Here is an 18,901-nt window from a genome sequence, read left to right on the forward strand (position 1 = left end):
GAGCAATCCCGGTCCCCACCGCACAGGGCGGTCAGAGAATTAGCGGGCAGTGACTGTGCGCTGTGAGTGGGGCCTGGACCGATGGGCGATAGACGGACCGATAGATGAGTACTGGACCCGTTTGCGTTTGGGGGTACCAGTAGCGAAGAAGAGACCAATGCCGAGGGTTGGACCGAGGGTCCAAGAAGCATCAATGCCAAATATGCAGTGCCCTCAGGGATGCTGGGGGCAGAGAGGAATCAGTGGCTTTGATGAGCATAAAGAAAGTTCTCTCTGTTTGCTCAGAAGACGAGGACGATCGAGGCCCTTAAACAAATGCTCAGGCTTCCTCCTTCTCGAGCCTAAGTCAAACACTGGGGGAGGTCGGATGGTCTCAGTTAAACCCACCCTCCAGTCCCGGGAGAGCCCCGCCCAAGGTTCGTAGTCTGGCCGGCCCCAGGACGCTCAGCCCCGCCCAGTACCCGCATGGCCCCGCCCCCGCGCGCCGATTGGCCAGGCCGCCAGCTCGGCCCCGCAGGGAAGACCCGGAGAAACCACTTTGGCCCAAGGAACCGGCCCCTCACAAGCCCTACTGCGCATGCTCGTTCCTTGACCCCAGCCTGAGGTGACAGCCCGAACCTAGGCGGGGGCCCCCAGACACCGAGGCCGAGGGACCTGCCGCTGCTCGGCCTCCGGAGAGAGAGGGCCCCTCTGCCGTCGCCGCTCGGCCGGTGCTCGGTGAGGACGGGCCCCAGCGGATCGGGGAGGGTCTCAGGTCCCTGCCGGGCTCTCCTGGGGGTCCCCAAGGGCTAATGATGCTGGGGGGCGGGGTGCTCCCCACCTCTGCCTCCCGGCGCTCAGGCCACCTCCTTGTCCTTCATCCGCGATTCAAGCTCCTTTCTCCTTGTTCCTCCTTGCCCCCAACCACCCCGACCCCAGGATTGAGCCCTCACACCCCAAATCAGAGAACCCCACTCTGGGTTGTCTATCCTTGACCGCGTCCGCCCCACCCAGTGACGCCCCCGCCCTGTACCCAGCCCCGGTCCCGTCCCATCCTTGTGGCTCTAGCGATGCTCACAGGGCTGGCGGTTGGTGGTCTGAGATGTTGGGACAGGGGAGGCACTGAGGCGGCTTGGTCAGGAGGGGCGATCCTGACGCGAGAGGGGAGAGGTGGGGAGCGGGGGCCATTTGAGCGCAGCATAGACAGGTCTAGGGGCAAAATACAGCGGGTAAGAAGGAGTAAAACTAACTCTAAGACTACCTTTGGTGATTGATTCTAAGCCATGGTGATCAGGGGAAAGAGATGTCATTACATGAAATCCCCACTTTGGGGAAATCGTTCCCTGAACACTATCAAGTAGCAATTCTTGACCCATTTTGGATCTTATTGCTACTTTGAAAATCTTCCTGTGAGGATATGAACCTGATGCCTAAGTGAACCCATCACCTCACCAGCAGCCCCATCACAGCCCTCCAAGAAGCACATGTGACAGTGATTATGGAGTGGCCGAAGACCAGTTCAACTATGAAGGAGAGATTAGAAACTTCCTAAGCTGAGGACCCATGGCATCAGCCATGTTTCACAAAGTATCAGAATCAAATAGAGTACTGGTTAAAAAAAAAAAAAAAAAGTAGATCCTCAGGGCCCTCTCCAGACGCACTGAGAAAGAAGTCTGGGGTTAGAGGAGTCCAGGATTGGGCATTTTAAACAAGAATTCTGGAAGATTCTTAGGTATCGTTAAGTTGGGAAACCACTGGTCATAGACTTAATTTCCCTTTTCTTAATATATGAATTTTATTGAGATAGTTTACATACCGCAAATTCACTCACAATGTGCAATTCAATGGCTTTTAGTAAATTCACCAAGTTCTGCAGCCATCACCACCATCAGTTTTGTAAAATTTTCATAATCCCAGAAACCCCCATACTAGTATTCACTCTTCTGGCCCCCATCCCTCCCATTGCTAACCCTAGAAAACCACAAATTTACCTTCTGTCCCTATGGATTTTTCTACTGTACCAATTTTCTAGAGACTTCAGGTCATTTTATAGAAATGGAATGTATAATTGCGATCTTTGATGACAGTCTTTTTTTTTTTTTTCACTTAGCTAATCTTTCCAAGGCTTATTCGTGTATGGCATGAATTTTTCAAATTATCAAGTAATATTCCATTGTGTGGACACATCACATTCTGTTTATTCATTTACCTGTTGATGGATATTTGGGCTCTTTCACTTTTTGGTGTCTGTGAATAATGCTGCTGCAAGCATTCTATGTACAAGTTTTTATGTGGACATCAGTTTCCATTTCTCTTGGAGAAACAACTAGGAGTGGAATTGCTGGGATATATGGTAACTTTATGTTTAACCTTTTGAGAAATCACCAGATTGTTTTCCAAACTGGCTGCACCTGTATACACCACTACCAGCAGTATATCAAGGCTCTATTTTCTTCTCAACCTCACCATCACTTTTTATTGTCTATTTTTTGTTTTGTTTTATTAGATCCATCCTAATAGTGTGAAATAGTATCTCATGATCCATGTTTCCCTCATGACTAATGATGTTGAACATCTCATGTGCCACTTCTATAGTTTCTTTGGAGAAAGGCCTTTTCAGATTCTTTGCCCATTTTTAAATTGAGTTATTTGTCTTTTTATTACTGAGTTGTAAGAGTTCTTTATAAATTCCAGACGCAGGTCCTTTATCATATATGTTGTTGTTTTAGTCGCTAAGTTGTGTCTGACTCTTTTGTGGCCCCATGGACTATATGCCAGACTCCTCTGTCTACGGGAAATCTCAGGCAAGAATACTGGAGGGGGTTGCTGTTTCCTTCTCCAGGGGATCTTCCTGACCCAGGGATCAAACCCGGGTCTCCTGCATTGGCAGGTGTGTTCCTCACCACTGAACCACCAGAAAGCCCTTTATCAGATACATGATCTGCAAAAAATGTTCTCCTATCCTATGGGTTGCCTTTTAACTCTCTAGATTGTGAGTCTCTTTGACTCACAAAAGTTTTAAATTTTGATGATGTCTAATTTACGTGTTTCTTCTTTGGTTATCTGTACTTTTAGTTCTTTGCCTAATCCAACTCTTTTTTTAAGAGTTTTATCACTAGCTCTCATGTTTAAGCCTGTGGTCACTGAGAGTTAATTTTTTGGATGTGGTATGAGGAAGGGGTCCAACCACCTGGAGTTTCATCCCTGGACCACAAAGGTTTGGGCTAGGCCAGGGATGTGCCCCAGGGCCAATCAGAGGCCTGTGGGCGGGGCTTCCCATCATAACCCTTTCCTGCCCAGAATGACTCTGCCAGGGGAGGCACTGGCAGCATCTTTTCTGCTGGACCCTGTGTACCCCCAGGCCCCCGATACCACCATGTTGTCCACCTTGTGGGGCAGGGTGGGCAGAGCTGGGAAGGACCACATGGGAGGAGCAGGGGTTGGCTCATCCAGAAGCTGGACCAAACACGGGAGAGATAAGGAAACATCAATCCTAGGGGTGCCAGTGGTCAGGGGACTTGCTACCAGGCAGCATAGACCTGAGGACACCCCCCCTGAGGTGTCCTCCCTGTCACAGTGAGAGGTCTCTGCTCTCATGTCTAATTGTCAGGGGAACTTGTGGGGGGCAAGTTACCCCAACCACACATTGATCTTGCACTTCAGGCTCCTGTCATTGGAAGACTTTGAAGTGCGGGGCATGGACCCTTCAAGCCATGTGAGTTTGCTGTTCAGTTGCTCAGTCATGTCCGACTCTTTGCAATCCGTGGACTGCAAACTCAAAGAAACAGTTCAAAGCCAGGTCAGAGAAGCAGGTCCAGAGGGGCAGGTAAGAGTATGGGCTTCACTGCCCCCTGTTTCCTGAACACAGCACATGAGACGTCTGCCAAGGCGACAGCCTTGTTTCTGGGCTAAACGGAGAAAGACCCCCACCATCTGCCCACCACCCAGTCACCCCCAACAGACACCCCCACACTGATGCCCCAGAGCCTGGGTCTCCAGGCCAGCCCGGCCCCTGTCAGCCATCCTTTCTGCTTCTCCAGACCAGCAGCCAGGGAGCCCTCAGTGACCACGGCTCCTCTGGACACCTCCACAGCCCTGTCCCCACTCAGCTGGGGCAGCGCCAGCACCAGCTCAGACAGAAGTCGCTGTCCTCCTGGGGCCCTGGCATCCCTTAGTCCTGGGTGGCCCGGGCCTCTGGCCTGGGAAGGGGACTGGATCTATTTGGGAACCCAGAGTCCAGCCTCCCAGGGCCTGGCTCCCCTCTGGGGTCTGCAGAGTGCCCTGGGGGCCCAGCCCCCACTCGTGGTGACACAGACACTGTCGGGGTGAAGGGCAGCAGGCCTTCTGGGAGGGTCAGTGACCTGAGCTCACATCCCCCAGTGCTTTTCCCCGACGCCCGTTGCTCAGGAAGACCGGCTCCTGTTATCCTGGCGCAGGTCGCCCAGGTGCAGTGCAGGGCGGGCCCTGGACCAGCTCGACCAGACACCCCGCTCTGCTGCATGGCTGTGTGCTCCGTGTTCTCATCTGTAACCTGGGTCGATGGGAATGATCAACTTCCATAACGTGGGGTGAAGGTTAAACGGGAAACACCCGTGGAAGCACTCCACCCCGAGCTCAGCACCTGTGGGCCTGGACTCCTAGTAACTCATGGCTGTCAGCACCTTGGTCACCCCAGCGGTCCCTGGAGAGCCCTGTTTCTGGCACATTTTACAGATGGGGAGTGACGTTTGGCGGGGGGAGGTGATGGTCCCGAGGCTGCCAAGACAGCAGACATGCCGGCCCGGGTTCTCCAGCTGCATTCAGTTCCTTCCCCAAGGTGGGGGCGGGCATGGGGGGCACAGGGCAGCCCCTCCTGCCCTGACCTCCAGCCCAGATTCCTCCTGAATCCTGGCCCAAGGGCCCCTCCACTGGTGGGACTTCTTTTTCCCATGTGAGATCTTAGTTCGCCAACCAGGGATCGAACCTATGTCTCCTGCATTAGAAGCGCAGAGTCTTATCCACTGGACTGCCAGGGACGTCTCCGCTGATGGGATTTTGCCTCCTCCCTTAGGACAGAGCCCCTGGACTGCCAGGTTCCTTGCAGGGAGGTGGAGGACAAATCCTACTGAGACCTGAGTGTGGCCTGGGGGCCCGGCCGCCCGTCCCAGAATGCCCCTGCCCGAGCCCAGCGAGCAGGAGGGTGAGAGTGTGAAGGCCGGCCAGGAGCCCTCCCCTGAGCCCCCTGAGCCGGGCACAGATGTCGTCCCTGCAGCCCCCAAGAAGCCCAGGAAGTTCTCCAAACTGGTCCTGCTGACGGCATCCAAGGACAGTGCCAAAGTTGAAGGGGCCAAGCGCAAAGGTGTGCACTGCATCATGTCCCTGGGGGTGCCTGGCCCTGCCACCCTTGCCAAAGCCCTCCTGAAGATCCATCCTGAGGCTCAGCGGGCCATCGAGGCTGCCCCCCAGGAGCCTGAGCAGAAACGCAGCAAGCTAGACACAGGTGAGGCCTGGTCCTAGCAAGCAGGACAGGAGCAGGGCCTTCTGAGGGCCGAAGTCAGGGGGACCACCAGGCTTGACTGGCCTGGGGAGGGTGCATGTGCCGTGGACATTTGTGTGTCTGTCTAAATACGTCTCAGTGTGAATCTCTGCGTGTCTGTAGGCCTCCATGACAGCGTGCATGTATGTGTGTGTCTAAGGTTCTGTCCCTTTACATGTGTATTTGCCTAGGAGGGTAACTTTGCATGGGTCTTTGTGTGTCTGTGTTCCTGGGCCTATTTCTCTCCATGTCTGCTCTTCGGCATTTACATATTCATGTGTCTTTTTCATGAGATGCGGGCATCCCCAGCCACCAGCCTAGAGTTCTCAGGGAACCTAAGGGACCCCTCAGGCTCCATCTCCTGCTAGACAGGGCCATCCTCAGGGAGTCAGGGAACCCAGAGCCCGGAGCCCCTCTGCAGAGGGCCCGGCTCACCCTTGAGCCCTTCCACTGGCCTGTTCCATTCCAAGTGCCTCCTCGTGTCCACCTGCATCTCTGGGGGGAGAGGGTCCTTCCTGGCCACCTGTGGGGAGGCAGGGCTCAGAGGAGCCAAGTCACTGCCCTGAGGCCACCAGCCGGTTGCTGCAAAGGATGGGTAGGGGGGCACATCTGGCTCAGAGCCCGTTTCTCCAGCCGGGCTGGGTGGGACAGGCCATCCCCGGGGCTCCCTCCACGCCAGCTGAGACCTCTGCTCACTTCTCAGATCAGGCTGGGCTCTGGAGCCACGTAGGCCTCAACCCATAGGGCGCCTTTGTGAGAATTAGGACAAATCCACCTTCCTTGGACGCAGAGATGGGGCGTGGAACAGGGGCTACATGCAGGTCCCAGGCACCCCTGGGCAGGCGCTCATGGGCACCCCTCGGCCTGCCCCTCCACCTTTACCCCCAGACCTGTCCACAGCACTTCCCGCCTCCTGCCCCGTTCCCTGGCCAGGCAGCAGGGGTAGCAGCAGCTTCCTGGCGCTCAGCCCAGAATCGGCCCGAAGTTTTCTGGAAACAACCTCTGTCCCTGGGCCAGTGGCTTTTGCAAGCGTGTCTGGAGTCAGCAGTTACTTCTCTAAGTCAGCCAACAGCTCCGCACCCCTCCCCTGGCAGCCAGGGCCCCCAGGTTTGCCCCTCCACCCCTCCACCCCCTGTTCCTTTGACAACAGCCTGACCCACCCCCTTCTCTTCCAGATGGAAAAGAAGACGGAAGCTTGGCAGGGCCTCCTGCCCCCAGCCCCTCAGTGGACGGGGAGGAGTCCACCTCGGGCCCTGTCGAGCCCAGGGCGGCCCCGTAGCCCTGACAACCGAGGGTGCGTCCTGCCCGGCTCAGTGAACTTGGCTGCGCCTTCTACACGTTCCACTGGGCTTCTCCTGGGGCCCAGCCCCTGACTGGTTTTCACTTTCAGCACTGTAATTCCACACCCCACCGCCCCGATCAAGCATAATTTACTTTTGTAGCAGAAAAAAAAATTTTTTTAGGAGAATAAAAGAAGCTGTACACTAGGTCCCATCGTAGACAGGTTTTTAAAATTCCATGATTCTGGATCCTTTGAGACCCTAGCTCCAACCACCCCGCCCCCCTCCCTCCACCGTCCCCTTCTCCTCTCCCCCCACCCCCGGCCTCCCCTCTAGCACTTACCTCGCCCTTCCTGGCCTGGACCATCTTTCAGACCCCAGAGGGCTCTGCAGGGGCCTCTGTCCCCCAGGACCTCACACCCCTGGGCCTCCTCAGCCTGGACAACCAGCCTCTGACCCAGAGATGAGGTGGAGACTTGGAGGCCTCCTCTTTCTGCCGCCTTTGGTCTCCAGCCCAGAACACCTGGGAAGCGGATCCTGCCTGTCCCTGGCTCTCCCTCCAGAGCCAGTCCCCAAGAGGCCTCAGCCTGCTCCTTCCTCCTGGACCCTCAGAAAGGCCGCCTCCTCCAGGGAGCCGCATAGGACAGCCCCCCTGCACAGGGGCCCTAATGTTCATGGCAGCCCCAGGTTCTGCTGAGGAGGAGGTGGGCCTGCAGTCTGAGGGGGCACCCCAACGGAAGTGTACGGTGCCCCGTTGTGTTCCCTCTGGGTGGTGTGGGGGCTGAGGTCGATTCTTGGGAGCCTGAGCACCCCACCTCCAGGTCCCTGGGGTGCTGTCCTGCTGCTGCCCTCCTTCAACCAGAAGTCGGGGTTCCCTGAGAAAAGGTGTCAGCCTGGAGAAGGAAATGGCAACCCGCTCCAGTGTTCTTGCCTGGAGAATTCCATGGACAGAGCCTGGCGGGCGACAGTCCCTGGGGTCGCAAAGAGTCACGACTGAGCGACTGACACCTTCAAGACACTTCAGCCCACGTGTTCCTCGTCATTTGGAAACTGCCTTTGAGCAAAACAAAATGGATTATTTTTTTTTTTAAGACAGAGTTTAGAGAACTTCTGTTTTCAAACAACATTTTCCAAATTTAATCTGTTGTCTGTTGACTCCCTCTTGGGAAAAGTGAGTTAGTGGCATCTTCCTTGCCCAACTCTCCATTCTGCTGTTATTTTTACAGCGTGGTTCTCTGTAACATTTACATTCTGTACCCATAACTTGAACAGTTCTTTTGTCTGGATTCTATATTTAAATAGATTCCCATGCCCCACCCGGTTCTCCTTTCCTGAGGTCTGAGTCATCCCCGTGGTGGGCTGGTTCTGAGGGTGCTGGGGGGCTGGGGGGGACCGTTCAATGGTGGAGCGGGCCTGGAGAAGAGGCGGTGGGGAGAGGAGCTGACCCCTGCCCCTCAGCCTGGTCTCCAGGCAGTCCTGGCCTGGACAGGGTCCCAGCGGGCATCCACTCCCTTGAACTGTGCTGTGGCACCATCGACCCCTTCTGCAACTACCAGGCAAGGCTGGGAGTGGCACTTGGGGCCCCAGTGAGGGGGCCTGGTTGACTCACTGGTCCCTGGAGGCTGCGTGGAGGAGCAGCAAGAGGGTACCTCCCTCTGGGGGCCCAAGTGGCCCTGCCTGAAAAGTGGTCAGGACTGTGGGGCAGGAAGCCTCTGCCGATGCAGGATGGGAGCCTACACGCTGAATCCGGAGGTGTTGAAGTTTTCTTATTTTTTAAAATTTGAAACATTGCAAACTCCCATAGAAGTTGTACAAGCATGCAGGAAGCACCACCTAGATTCACCTCTCCCTCCTGCTGCTTTCTTCCCCCTTGACTTCTTTCTTTCTTTAACACATCCAGACCAATATTGTATATTTTTTTCCATCTTATATTCATTTTAATGTATATTTATTTGGCTGCAGCAGGTCTTGGCTGGGGCACATGGGATCTTCTGTGCCCCATGCGGGATCATTAGCTGTGGCACATGGGATCTAGTTCCCTGACCAGGGACTGAACCCAGGCCGTCTGCATTGGATGTGCAGTCTTAACCACTGGACCACCAGGAAGTCCCACCTTTGGAGAACCTTAATGTCTTCACAGAGCAGGATACACAGGACCCAGTGGTCAACAGATCACAGCCCAGCCTCCCAGAGCTAGACAGGAAGCACAGAACTTCCTGCGACAAGTCTATGAAAACTGGGGCTAAGGGTTGCCGAGGAAAAGGCCGGGAGCTCCTCAGCGTATGACAGGGCCCTGGGGAAGCCCCGTGAAGGGAGCTGAAGGGTAAGGACGGCATGCTTGGGAGAGGCGAGACTTGGGCCCAGAGAGAGAAGGACAGGAAGGCCACGAGGCAGGCAGGATGGGCAGAGGCTAGTGGCCCAGAGCCCAGGGACCTAGATGCCACAGGTAGGTCCAGGTTCATGGAACATAGAGTGAGGTGGGGAAGGATTCTCCCAGAGGGGGTACCTAGTCAGCGTGGTTTTTTTTTTTTTTCCTTTAATTTTATTAGTTGGAGGCTAATTACTTCACAACATTGCAGTGGGTTTTGTCAGCGTGGTTTTACAAAACTCACCAGACACCCGGAGGAGAACGGATGCAAGGTGAGGTGGGGGCGTCCAAAATGGGAGCTGAGAGAACAGTCAGGAGGCCACCCCACACACAACTCCCTCCCCCTGCCTCAGGGTAGAGGAAAGGGAGGCGGGGTGGGAGGTGCTGGAGGGGGCTGAAAAGGGCTCAGAGCTGGTGGTCTCTTTCAGGGAACTGGGTTTGAGGGAGAGAGGACTGGCCTGCCCAGCTGGTAGCTCAGTGGTAAAGAATCTGCCTGCTAATGCAGGTTTGATCCCTGATCCAGGAAGATCCCACATGCCTCAGAGCAACTAAGCCTGTGGGCCACAACTACTGAGCCTGTGCTCTAGAACTGCAGAACCACAACTGTTGCCCCATTGATCTGAAGTTACTGAAGGCGGAGGGCCCTAGAGCCGGTGCTCGGCAACAAGAGAGGCCACCAAAAGGAGAAGCCCCCGCAAAGCAATGAAAAGTAGCCCCTGTAGGCTGCAATTAGAGAAAAAACGCTCACAGTCACAAAGACCCAGCACAGCCATAAATAAATAAATAAATAAGCAATAAAATGTAAAAAAATACATAGGATGACGGTACACTTTCTTTTTAAAAATAATTTGCATTGGTCTTTCTTTCAAGCTAAAAATAATGTAATTCATGGTCATGAAATAAATAAGAAAATATTAAGAAAAAATATTACAATATTTCCAATAATTCCATCACCTAGAGATAGGTTTGTAGTAAGTATTTTTATATTCAGAAAATTGGGGTTATACAGTTCTTTTATTTTCTTGGACATTCCCTCTGACTTGCGGGATCTTAATTTCCTCCGGAGAGTCAAACCTGGGCAGCAGCAGTGACACCGAATTCCAACAACTGGACAGCCAGGGAATTCCCTATTTTTTTCTTAATATATTACAAAGGTCTTTCCAGCGTCCATTTTACTGCGTACCACAACGTACCATCACAGGGGTGGGGATCATTCATCCAGCCAGTCCCGCTGGACGTATCCCGGTTGTGTCCAGGTCGGTAACGATCCTCTCAAAAGTCTTGGGGTGAGATAGCGGCTCCAGGGAGGGTCACCGCTCCCAACATTTCCACCCGTCGCTCAGGCATCCTCGCCAACACCCGCAACACCATTGAAAATAAAATATTGACAACGGGCCCCCCTCCCCGCTTCATCTGCCGGCACTTCCCCCGCGTGTTTTCTCCTGGGGGCTACCACCGCTAGCCTGAAGGGCCGGTCCAGGGATGCCCCCTCCCCTTCCCCTTCCCCGCGTGTCTGATGCTCCGGGAGGCCGGGAGCCGGCGCGCCCGGAGGCCGTCTGGTCCAGCGGACCTGGGACGCCCACCCAGGCCCTTTGCGGCCGGGGCATCGGCTCCAAAGTGACTTCTGCTGGGGCCAGGGAGGATTCCTCAGTGGCGATCCGGCAGATGGCCCGCTATCCGAGATCCGTGCTCCCAGTCCTTCTCCAACAGACCCTCCGACCCAAGTCGCAGACCCTCTTCCTCCATGTCTGATTTCCCCCAGCAGGTACCGCTTCCAAGACACCACGTGACCCACTGTTTATTAAGATCTATGACTTCTCCCCCCACCCTCCTGCTCCTTAACTTAGGCTCAAGTACGCGGGGGCGGCGGTTTTTGTTTATTTCCGCCCCGGAGGCGCTCAGGGCGGACAGGCAGGGGTGCGGGACGCGAAGCCCCGGCAACGGGCGGAGATGCGGGGACCTGGAACGCCGAGCCGGAGGTCAGGCGGACCTTAGGCCCGAAAGGGAGGCGTAGGAGGGAGTACACAGGAAGGAGGGGATTCGACCAAAGGTGCGGAGAATGTGAGCAGGCGGGCCCCGCGCGACCTGGACCCGCACCTGCCCGGAGCGCGGGGACGCGGCGAGGCGCGGAGGGAAGGGGAGGGGAGGGGCGTCAGGGGAGCTGCATTTTCTAGAGGAACAGTGTCTTCTTTCTGTCCACGTGAGGACGCGCGGCCAGAAGTCTGGGGGCTCCGGCCGGACGAAGGCGGAGCCGGGTGGGGCGGGCGGAGGGCTGGGAAGTGTCGCGGCGGGCAGAGGGCGCAGGCGCGGTGCGGGAGGGGAGTGGGGGCGTCGTTGCACCTGGGGCGGGTGAGAGGCTGGGCCGGCTCTTAGGATGCTGGACCACTCGGATCGCCACCCGCAAAGTGTCCAGGAGAGCATTCCCAGGCCCCACAGCTCCCCGCACCAGAGCAATCCCGGTCCCCTCTGCACAGGGCGGTCAGAGAATAAGCGGGCAGTGACTGTGCGCTGTGAGTGGGGGCTGGACCTATGGGCGATGGCCGGACTCATGGACGAGCATCGGATAGCTGGGCAGGGGCTGGATCAGTTCTGAAAAAGATGCTTTCCTCTCACTAAATGCCAAAGGGATAGATTTTTCTTTTCTATTTTTTTTTTTTTTTAGATTTTTTTTTTCGTTTGACGTTTTGACATGATTTCATGCAGAAAAATTGCAAGAAGTGTACAAAGCATTCCCATATACTTTTCACCGAGGTACCCCGAAACTTAGGAATGAAGCAGTCACAGCAGCAATAGCAAAATTTAGAAATGAGTGTCCAATAGGAAAATAACTAAATCAGGTAGCCAATCATATGTAAATAGGCTTATAATATTGGGGAGCGTTATAATATACAGGTAGGTGGAAAAAGCAAGAATACTTGAAAATAATTGCCATGGAGTGTGTTTGCAATGATGTAAAGTTTAAAATAGAGATCTATTTTCGAAAAGACTGACAAGAAAGATGACAACTGTAAACTTAAGGGGTCAAAAGCCATCCTGAGAAGGAATGAAGTTGGAGAATTCACTCTCTGATTTCAAAATTTACCACAAAGCAACAGTAATTGTGTCAGGGTGGTGCTGGCACAAGATAGACACAGACCATGAATAGAATTGAGAGTCCAGAAATAAATCCTCATATTTACAGTTAATTGTTTTTCAACAGCGGAGTCAAAAGAATTACAGGGAGAAAAGAACACTCTTTTCAACAAATGGATGTTCATATGCAACAACTAGGATGTTCATATGCAAAAAAAAAAAAAAAAAAGAAATCACAGCCCTACTTTGCCTGTGCATACTTAGTCATTAAGTCATGTGCAACTCTTTGCAAACCCATGGACTATAGTCTGCCAGGCCCCTCTGTCCGTGGGATTTTCCAGGCAAGAATACTGGAGTGGGTTGCCATTTCCTTCTCCAGGGAATCTTCCCGACCCCGGCATCGAACCTGAGTCTCCTGCATTGGCAGGCGGATTCTTCACCACTGAGCCACCTAGGAAGCCCCGTACTTTGCCCATACACAAAGGATAACTCAAAATGGGTTTAAGTCTCAAATGTTAAGAAGTAAACTACCAAACTTTTTAGAATATGTAGGGGTAAATCTTTGTGAACTTGGACTAGGCAATGATTTCTTAGATCTGACATCAAAAGCACAATCAGAAAAGAAAAAAAAAAAAGAGAGATAAACTGGACATCATCAAAATTAAGAGCTTCTGTGCTTCAGAGGACCCTGTTTTAACTGGGGGCAATAAAATGAAAAGACAATCCACAGAATGGGGGAAACTTTTTGCAAATCATATCTCTGACAATGGACATATATCTAGGATATATAAAGAATTTTTGGGCTTAATAATAAAATGACAACTCAACTTTGAAATGGGTAAAGGCTCTAAATAGACATTCTCCAAAGAAAATATGCAAATCACAAATAAGTACTTGAGAAGAGGATCAACATCATCAGCCATCAGGGAAATGCAAATCAAAACCACAATGAAGTGCCACTTCACTTCACAATGACATGCCATGCTAATCAGAAAGACAGATATTAACACGTGTTGACCAGGATGTGCAGAAATTGGAATCCTCACACATTGCTGGTAGGAATGTAAAATGGAGCAGACCCTGGGGAAAACAATTTAGCAATTCCTGAAATGCTAAAACAATTTAGCAATTCCTTCTCAATTCCTGAAACATTGACCCAGCAAGTCTACTCCTAGGTGGAAAAATAATTGAAAACATCTGTCCACACAAATTTGCACATGAATGTTCACAGCAGCACTATTCATAGTAGCCCAAAAGTGGAAACAACCCAAAGTTATTCAACAGATGAATGGGTAAACAAATTGAGGTATGTCTATACAGTGCAATATTATTTGATGATAAAAAGAATGAAGTACTGCTGGCATGTACTTCAAAGTCCACATGGATGGACTTTGAAAACACTATGCTAAGTGAAAGAAGCCAGACACTAAAGACCAAAGGTTGTATGATCCCATTTAAGTGAAATGTCCAGAATATGCCTATCTATAGAGACAGAAAGTAGATTAATAGTTGCTTAGGTTGGGAGGATGGGGGACTGAGGTGTGTTTCTTTTGGAGTGATGAAATTGTTCTAAAACTGATTGTGGTAACATCCGCATCTCTGTGAATATACTAAAACCGTTTCAATTGTACATGTTAATTGGGTGAATTGTATGCTAAGTGAATTATATCCAATAAATCTATTACCAAAAAAGATACAATAAAACCTTTATGTGTTAGCATAACATTTTTATGAAAATCATTGTATTTTCCAAAACAAATTTTATAAAAATGGCGTTTTACTTTTTTGCGGGAGGGGGCGTAAATCTCTTTAATGTAGGTAAATGGAGCACTACACGATCTCATATGTGCTTCAGCATTCAACCTGTTACACGGCATATAACCTTTGGAATATCCCATGAGGACTTCCAGAAACCCCAGAGACTTTGAGGACCGTTTCTCTACTGTAAAATAAATATTTTCCCTCTTGCAATTAATTAGTATCTTGTGGAGAAATATGTAATTTGGGAATATGCAAATACTAGTTCCTTGTTAAACTTTCACCCTCCGGTCTTAGAGGCCATTTATTTTTGTCCAAATCAGTTATTACTTAATGTCGTCGTCGTGAAGTTGCTCAGTCGTGTCCGACGTCTTTGCGACCCCATGGACTGTAGCCTACCAGGTTCCTCCGTCCATGGGATTCTCCAGGCAGGAATACTGGAGTGGGTTGCCATTTCCTTATCCAGGAGATCTTCCCAACCCAGGGATTGAACCCGGGTCTCCCGCAGTGTAGGCAGACGCTTTATCGTCTGAGCCACCGGGGAAGTCCATCCTATTACTTAACGATGGTCGCCAAATGGTGATTTTCTGTTTCATTCCTTCTTCATTTATTAGTCGACATCCTACTGTAAGAGACTTCTCATCTCTCCGTTTACTTATCTACATCACTATCGGTCATGGGTTCTTGTTTTACTCAGTTATAACCTGTTATTATAATCATTTAGTTTGAACCAAATTGGCCCAACTTTGAGGTAGGTCATTTTACCTCTCAGTGACGTGCAGAAGAAATCTCCTTCCGCAGCCTAAGGAAAGTGACGGGCCTAAGAACGCACTTCAATGATCGCTTCCGCTCAATTAGCGCAGAATCAAATCCTGGGGCGGTTCGGAAGTCTCAAGTCCCCCCAGCTCTCTCTGAGCGTCACCGCACCGGACCTCCAGTCCAAGTCTCAGGTCTGAGTGACTCTCGGTCAGCGGACGCCGCCGCCCAATCCTGGGCTTGCCCCGCCTCTTTCGCGAACCCTGGCCCCGCCTCCCCGCGCCGATTGGCCAGGCCGCCAGCCGCCGCGCACTGAAGACCCGGAGAAGCGGAGTTTGTCCGAAGAATGGAGCCCCTGCGGCCCTGCTGCGCATGCTCGGGAGGAACCCGCGAGTGCGCTACTAGAGGCTGGCTCACCGGCGGGGCGGCGCTCGCTCCCTACGGCCAGCGGGGCGGCGCGCGCGACACGGGGCTCGCTCCCGAGAGGGCAGGTGGGGGCGCGGGGGTGGACACCCGGGTTGCGGTGGCCGGAGGCGCCTGGGCCGCGAGGTCGACGCCTGTGGCTGCAACGGCCCGAGGCCAGAGGACCCGCCGCGCGGCTCGGTCTCCGGAGAGGGAGGGCCCCGCTGTTGTCGCCGCCCGGCCGGTGCCCGGTGAGGACGGGCCCCAGCGGATCGGGGAGGGTCTCGGGTCCCTCGGCGTGGTTGCGCCCCAAGCCGAGCTCTCCCGGGGGTCCCCAGGGCTGCTGATGCTGGGGAGTGGGGTGTCCTCGAACTCTACGTCCCTCGATCAGGCCGCCTCCTTGTCCTTCACCTGCGATTCGCATCCTCCTTTCTCCTCCTCCCCCGCAACCCACCCGACCCCCCGGGACTGAGCCCCGACACCCCAAGACAGGGAGCCCCACATGGGCTTGCCTTTCCTTGATCGTGTCCGCCCCACTCAGCACTGCCCCCGCCCTGGCATCCACCCCAGCCCCATCCCGACTTTGCAGCTCCGGAGGTCCAGTGACCTTGCACTTTTTGCTGTTGTTACACCTGCTTCCACTGCTGAATATATATATTGCCTGTTGGTGCTTTCAAACTTTTTAGACTCAACCTACAGTGAGAAATATATCTGACATGCCTGTAGATGCCTATTACTGAGAGAGAAGTTTAAAGGGAGATTCTTACCTCAACCTCACATGACGCAGCCAGATCTACTCTACCTGGGTTCAAATTCTATCCTATCTTGTTCTAGTGTATTCTCCTTTCCATTAAAAAAAAAAAAGACTATTGCTAACCCATTAAACTGATTTCAGGACCTAATGAGTTTGACCAGTTTGAAGCCCTTGCTTTAACCACCACAGGGGTCCAAAAGAGCCTGACATGACTGAGCACACACACGCACACACACATACACACACACACACACACACTTTAGCTTCCATTACCCCTTGCGTTTGGAGGATGCTGAACTCCAGTAACAGATAATCAATCACGTGTAAACTTCAGTTCCAAAGAAAGGGTATATTTTTTTATCATTCTGACTGTAATGCTTTTCCAGGCCAAAACCATTTTTAAGACTTAGTTCAGTTCAGGCAAGTTTACCTTGTTCCTCTACCAAAAGCTCCTAGAAGGACTTGGGGAAGCTGGAGGCTAGATTGTGGAGTGTTTATAACGGAGATGGACTCCACTGTCGTTGGAGAAGGAAATGATTCGAGCTGAGCTTTAGGAAGTCAGTACTTCGTAGGGAGAATCCAGATGCTGGGCAGAAAGGCAGTTGAGGAGACGGTGGGGGGACTTCCCTGGTGGCCGAATGGCTAAGACTCTGCTCCCAGTGCAGGGGGCCTGGGTTCAATCTCTGGTCAGGGAACTAGATCCTGCAGGCCACAACTGAGTTCCCAGAACCAGTCCCTCAGGTCCCTGCAGCCAAATTAAAAAAAAAAAAAAAGGAGACAGAATTTCCCTGGTAATCCAGAGGCTAAGACTCTGCTTCCAATGCAGGAGGCCCAGGTTTGATCCCTGGTCAGGGAACTAGGTGGTGAAAGAATCTGCCTGCCGATGCAGGAGTCTCAGGCTCCATTCCTGGGTCAGGATGATCCCGTGCAGAAGGAAATGGCAACCCACTCCAGTATTCTTGCCTGGGAAATCCCATGGGCAGAAGAGCGTGGTGGGCTGCAGTCCGTGGGGGTCACGAAAGAGTCGCGCATGACTGAGCATGCATACCCACGAAACTAGAGCCCCCACACCTCAACTGAGAGTCCACACTCGGCAAGGAGAAGATCACCAGTGCTGGGATGATGACCAGAGAGCCCGCACACTGCGACCAAGACCTGGCCCCGCCAGACACACGCAGAAATATTTTTTTAAAAAGGGAGGTGGTGGGAGAGGAAGCCCCGAGGTGATGTGGGGTGGGAGGGTGTGGAAGATGGTGTGACCCGATGTCCAGAGACGTGAGGACGAGTCAGGCTTAATACAGGAAGCGTGAAAACTGCCATGATTGTGATCTACAGGGGTTAAGAGATTTGGGGCTGGGTGTCCCATTAGCTGGAATCTCCCTTTCTGTGCCCTCTGCCTCTAAATTGCTTTGGAGCAGTGGTCCTCAGGGGACATTCAGCAAACTTGGGTTGTCAGGATTTGAGGGATGCGACTGGCATCTCCCAGGTGGCGTTGGTGGTAAAGAACCTGCCTACCAATGCAGGAGACTCAAGAGATTTGGATTTGATCCCTGTGTCGGGAAGATCCCCTGGAGGAGGAAATGGCAAACCGCTCCAGTATTCTCGCTTGCAAATTCCATGGACGGAGGAGCCTGGTGGGCTACAGTCCATGGGGTCGCAAAAAGTCGGGCATGACAGCACGCAGTGGCATCTTGCAGGCAGAGGCCAGGGATGCTGCTGAACATCCTTCATTCCACAGGACAGCCCCCACGACAAAGAATTATCTGGTGCAAAAGGTCAGCGATGCTGAGGTTGAGAAGCCCTGCTTCGGAACAGAATCCTTAATCTTTGGGGGGATCACTGCCACCTTCGCCTCTCCCAGCACTAATGCCCGTGTGCACACTTGGAGACTACATACAGATCATGAGCCAATCAGTGGGCACATCCTAGTGGAGGGTGGGCAGCTTTTAGAATCATCCAGGACCTTTTTCAAACGTCAGGACCTTTGCACCTCCCCTTTCTACCCTTTGGATCCCCTCCTGGGCCTGGACAATGTACTTCCTGTTCTTATGTGATGTTTGTTGTTCATTCAGTCGTGTCGGACTCTTTGTGACCCCCAAAGAGTGCAGCATGCCAGGCATCCTGTCCTTCACCATCTCCCTGAGTTTGCTTAAATTCATGTCCATTGAGTCAGTGGTGTCATCCGACTGTCTCATCCTCTGTCGCCCTCTTCTCTTATGTGATGACTCACAGTTTATGGAAGAATTTCACATACGGTATCTCATTTGCCACTTTCCCTATTTCCCAGGTGAAATCAGTCCAGAGAAGTGATGGGATTTGCCCCTGGTCTCCCACCCAGCAAGCCAGCGCTGATGATGGGTGTTGGTGAACTGTGAAGGTGGTTCTCACTTGTCTATGAAGGTAATTCTCTTGCTCCTCCATCAGCAGCTGAGTGGGGATCTTAGGGCTTGGACCCACCGGTGTTTGAAAACAGTTTGCATGTAATATTAAGTGTCTCTTGGGTGTTGGGTTTATCAGAGCAGGCAAGCTGAGTATTGCACTCAGATTTGCTCTGTACCTCGATTTGGGAGGGGAGGAAAAGAGAATCAGAGAGCGATTAACTGTAAACTGTGAGGTTCTCGCACTTTCCATTCACATCTACCTGACTTAAAAATACTCCAGTCACTCTTTACTGAGTGAAAATAAAATATTATAAAACAAACACATTAAGGCCCAAGTATTTACCTCCAAACAGTGATCATCCAAAAAAAAGAAAAAAATTGAAATCCACCTAGAACAAATATACAAATATAATGCAAATAGAAGTTTCATAAAATAATGCTTACTTTTATTACATGCAATGCAGGTTAGTTATTTCCTGTGTGATTTTTAAAATTTCTGATTGGGGACTTCTCTGGTGGTCCAGTGGCTAAGATCTTCACTTCCAGTGCAGGGGGCCCAGGTTCGATCTCTGGTCAGGGAACTAGACCCCACGTGCTGCAGCTAAAGGTCCTACATGCCGCAATGAAGATTGAAGA

The 18,901-nt window shown here is 52.3% G+C and overlaps 2 protein-coding genes across 5 annotated transcripts in view; both read left to right on the top strand.

Annotated features, from left to right (window-relative positions):
- Nucleotides 1-580: 580 nt before the first annotated feature.
- FLYWCH2 (FLYWCH family member 2) lies at nt 581-6,983 on the top strand. Its single transcript, XM_043916042.1, has 3 exons — nt 581-717; nt 5,030-5,458; nt 6,670-6,983. Exons 2-3 carry the CDS (start codon nt 5,128-5,130, stop codon nt 6,771-6,773), a joined length of 435 nt encoding a protein of 144 aa, XP_043771977.1. The 5' UTR covers nt 581-717; nt 5,030-5,127; the 3' UTR covers nt 6,774-6,983.
- FLYWCH1 (FLYWCH-type zinc finger 1) overlaps nt 595-18,901 on the top strand; it is a 41,992-nt gene continuing 23,685 nt past the window's right edge. For 2 of the 4 annotated variants that reach the window (XM_043916038.1, XM_043916041.1), the window contains exons 1-2: nt 15,104-15,381; nt 18,172-18,284. The gene's annotated coding sequence lies outside the window, so the exon portion shown is untranslated. Of the gene's footprint in view, nt 718-15,103; nt 15,382-18,171; nt 18,285-18,901 lie in introns of those variants that run through there. The other 2 variants (XM_043916037.1, XM_043916039.1) reach the window with 2 other exon arrangements.

This window comes from Cervus elaphus, chromosome 10 (genome assembly GCF_910594005.1).
Source record: "Cervus elaphus chromosome 10, mCerEla1.1, whole genome shotgun sequence".
Classification (NCBI taxonomy): Eukaryota; Metazoa; Chordata; class Mammalia; order Artiodactyla; family Cervidae; genus Cervus; species Cervus elaphus.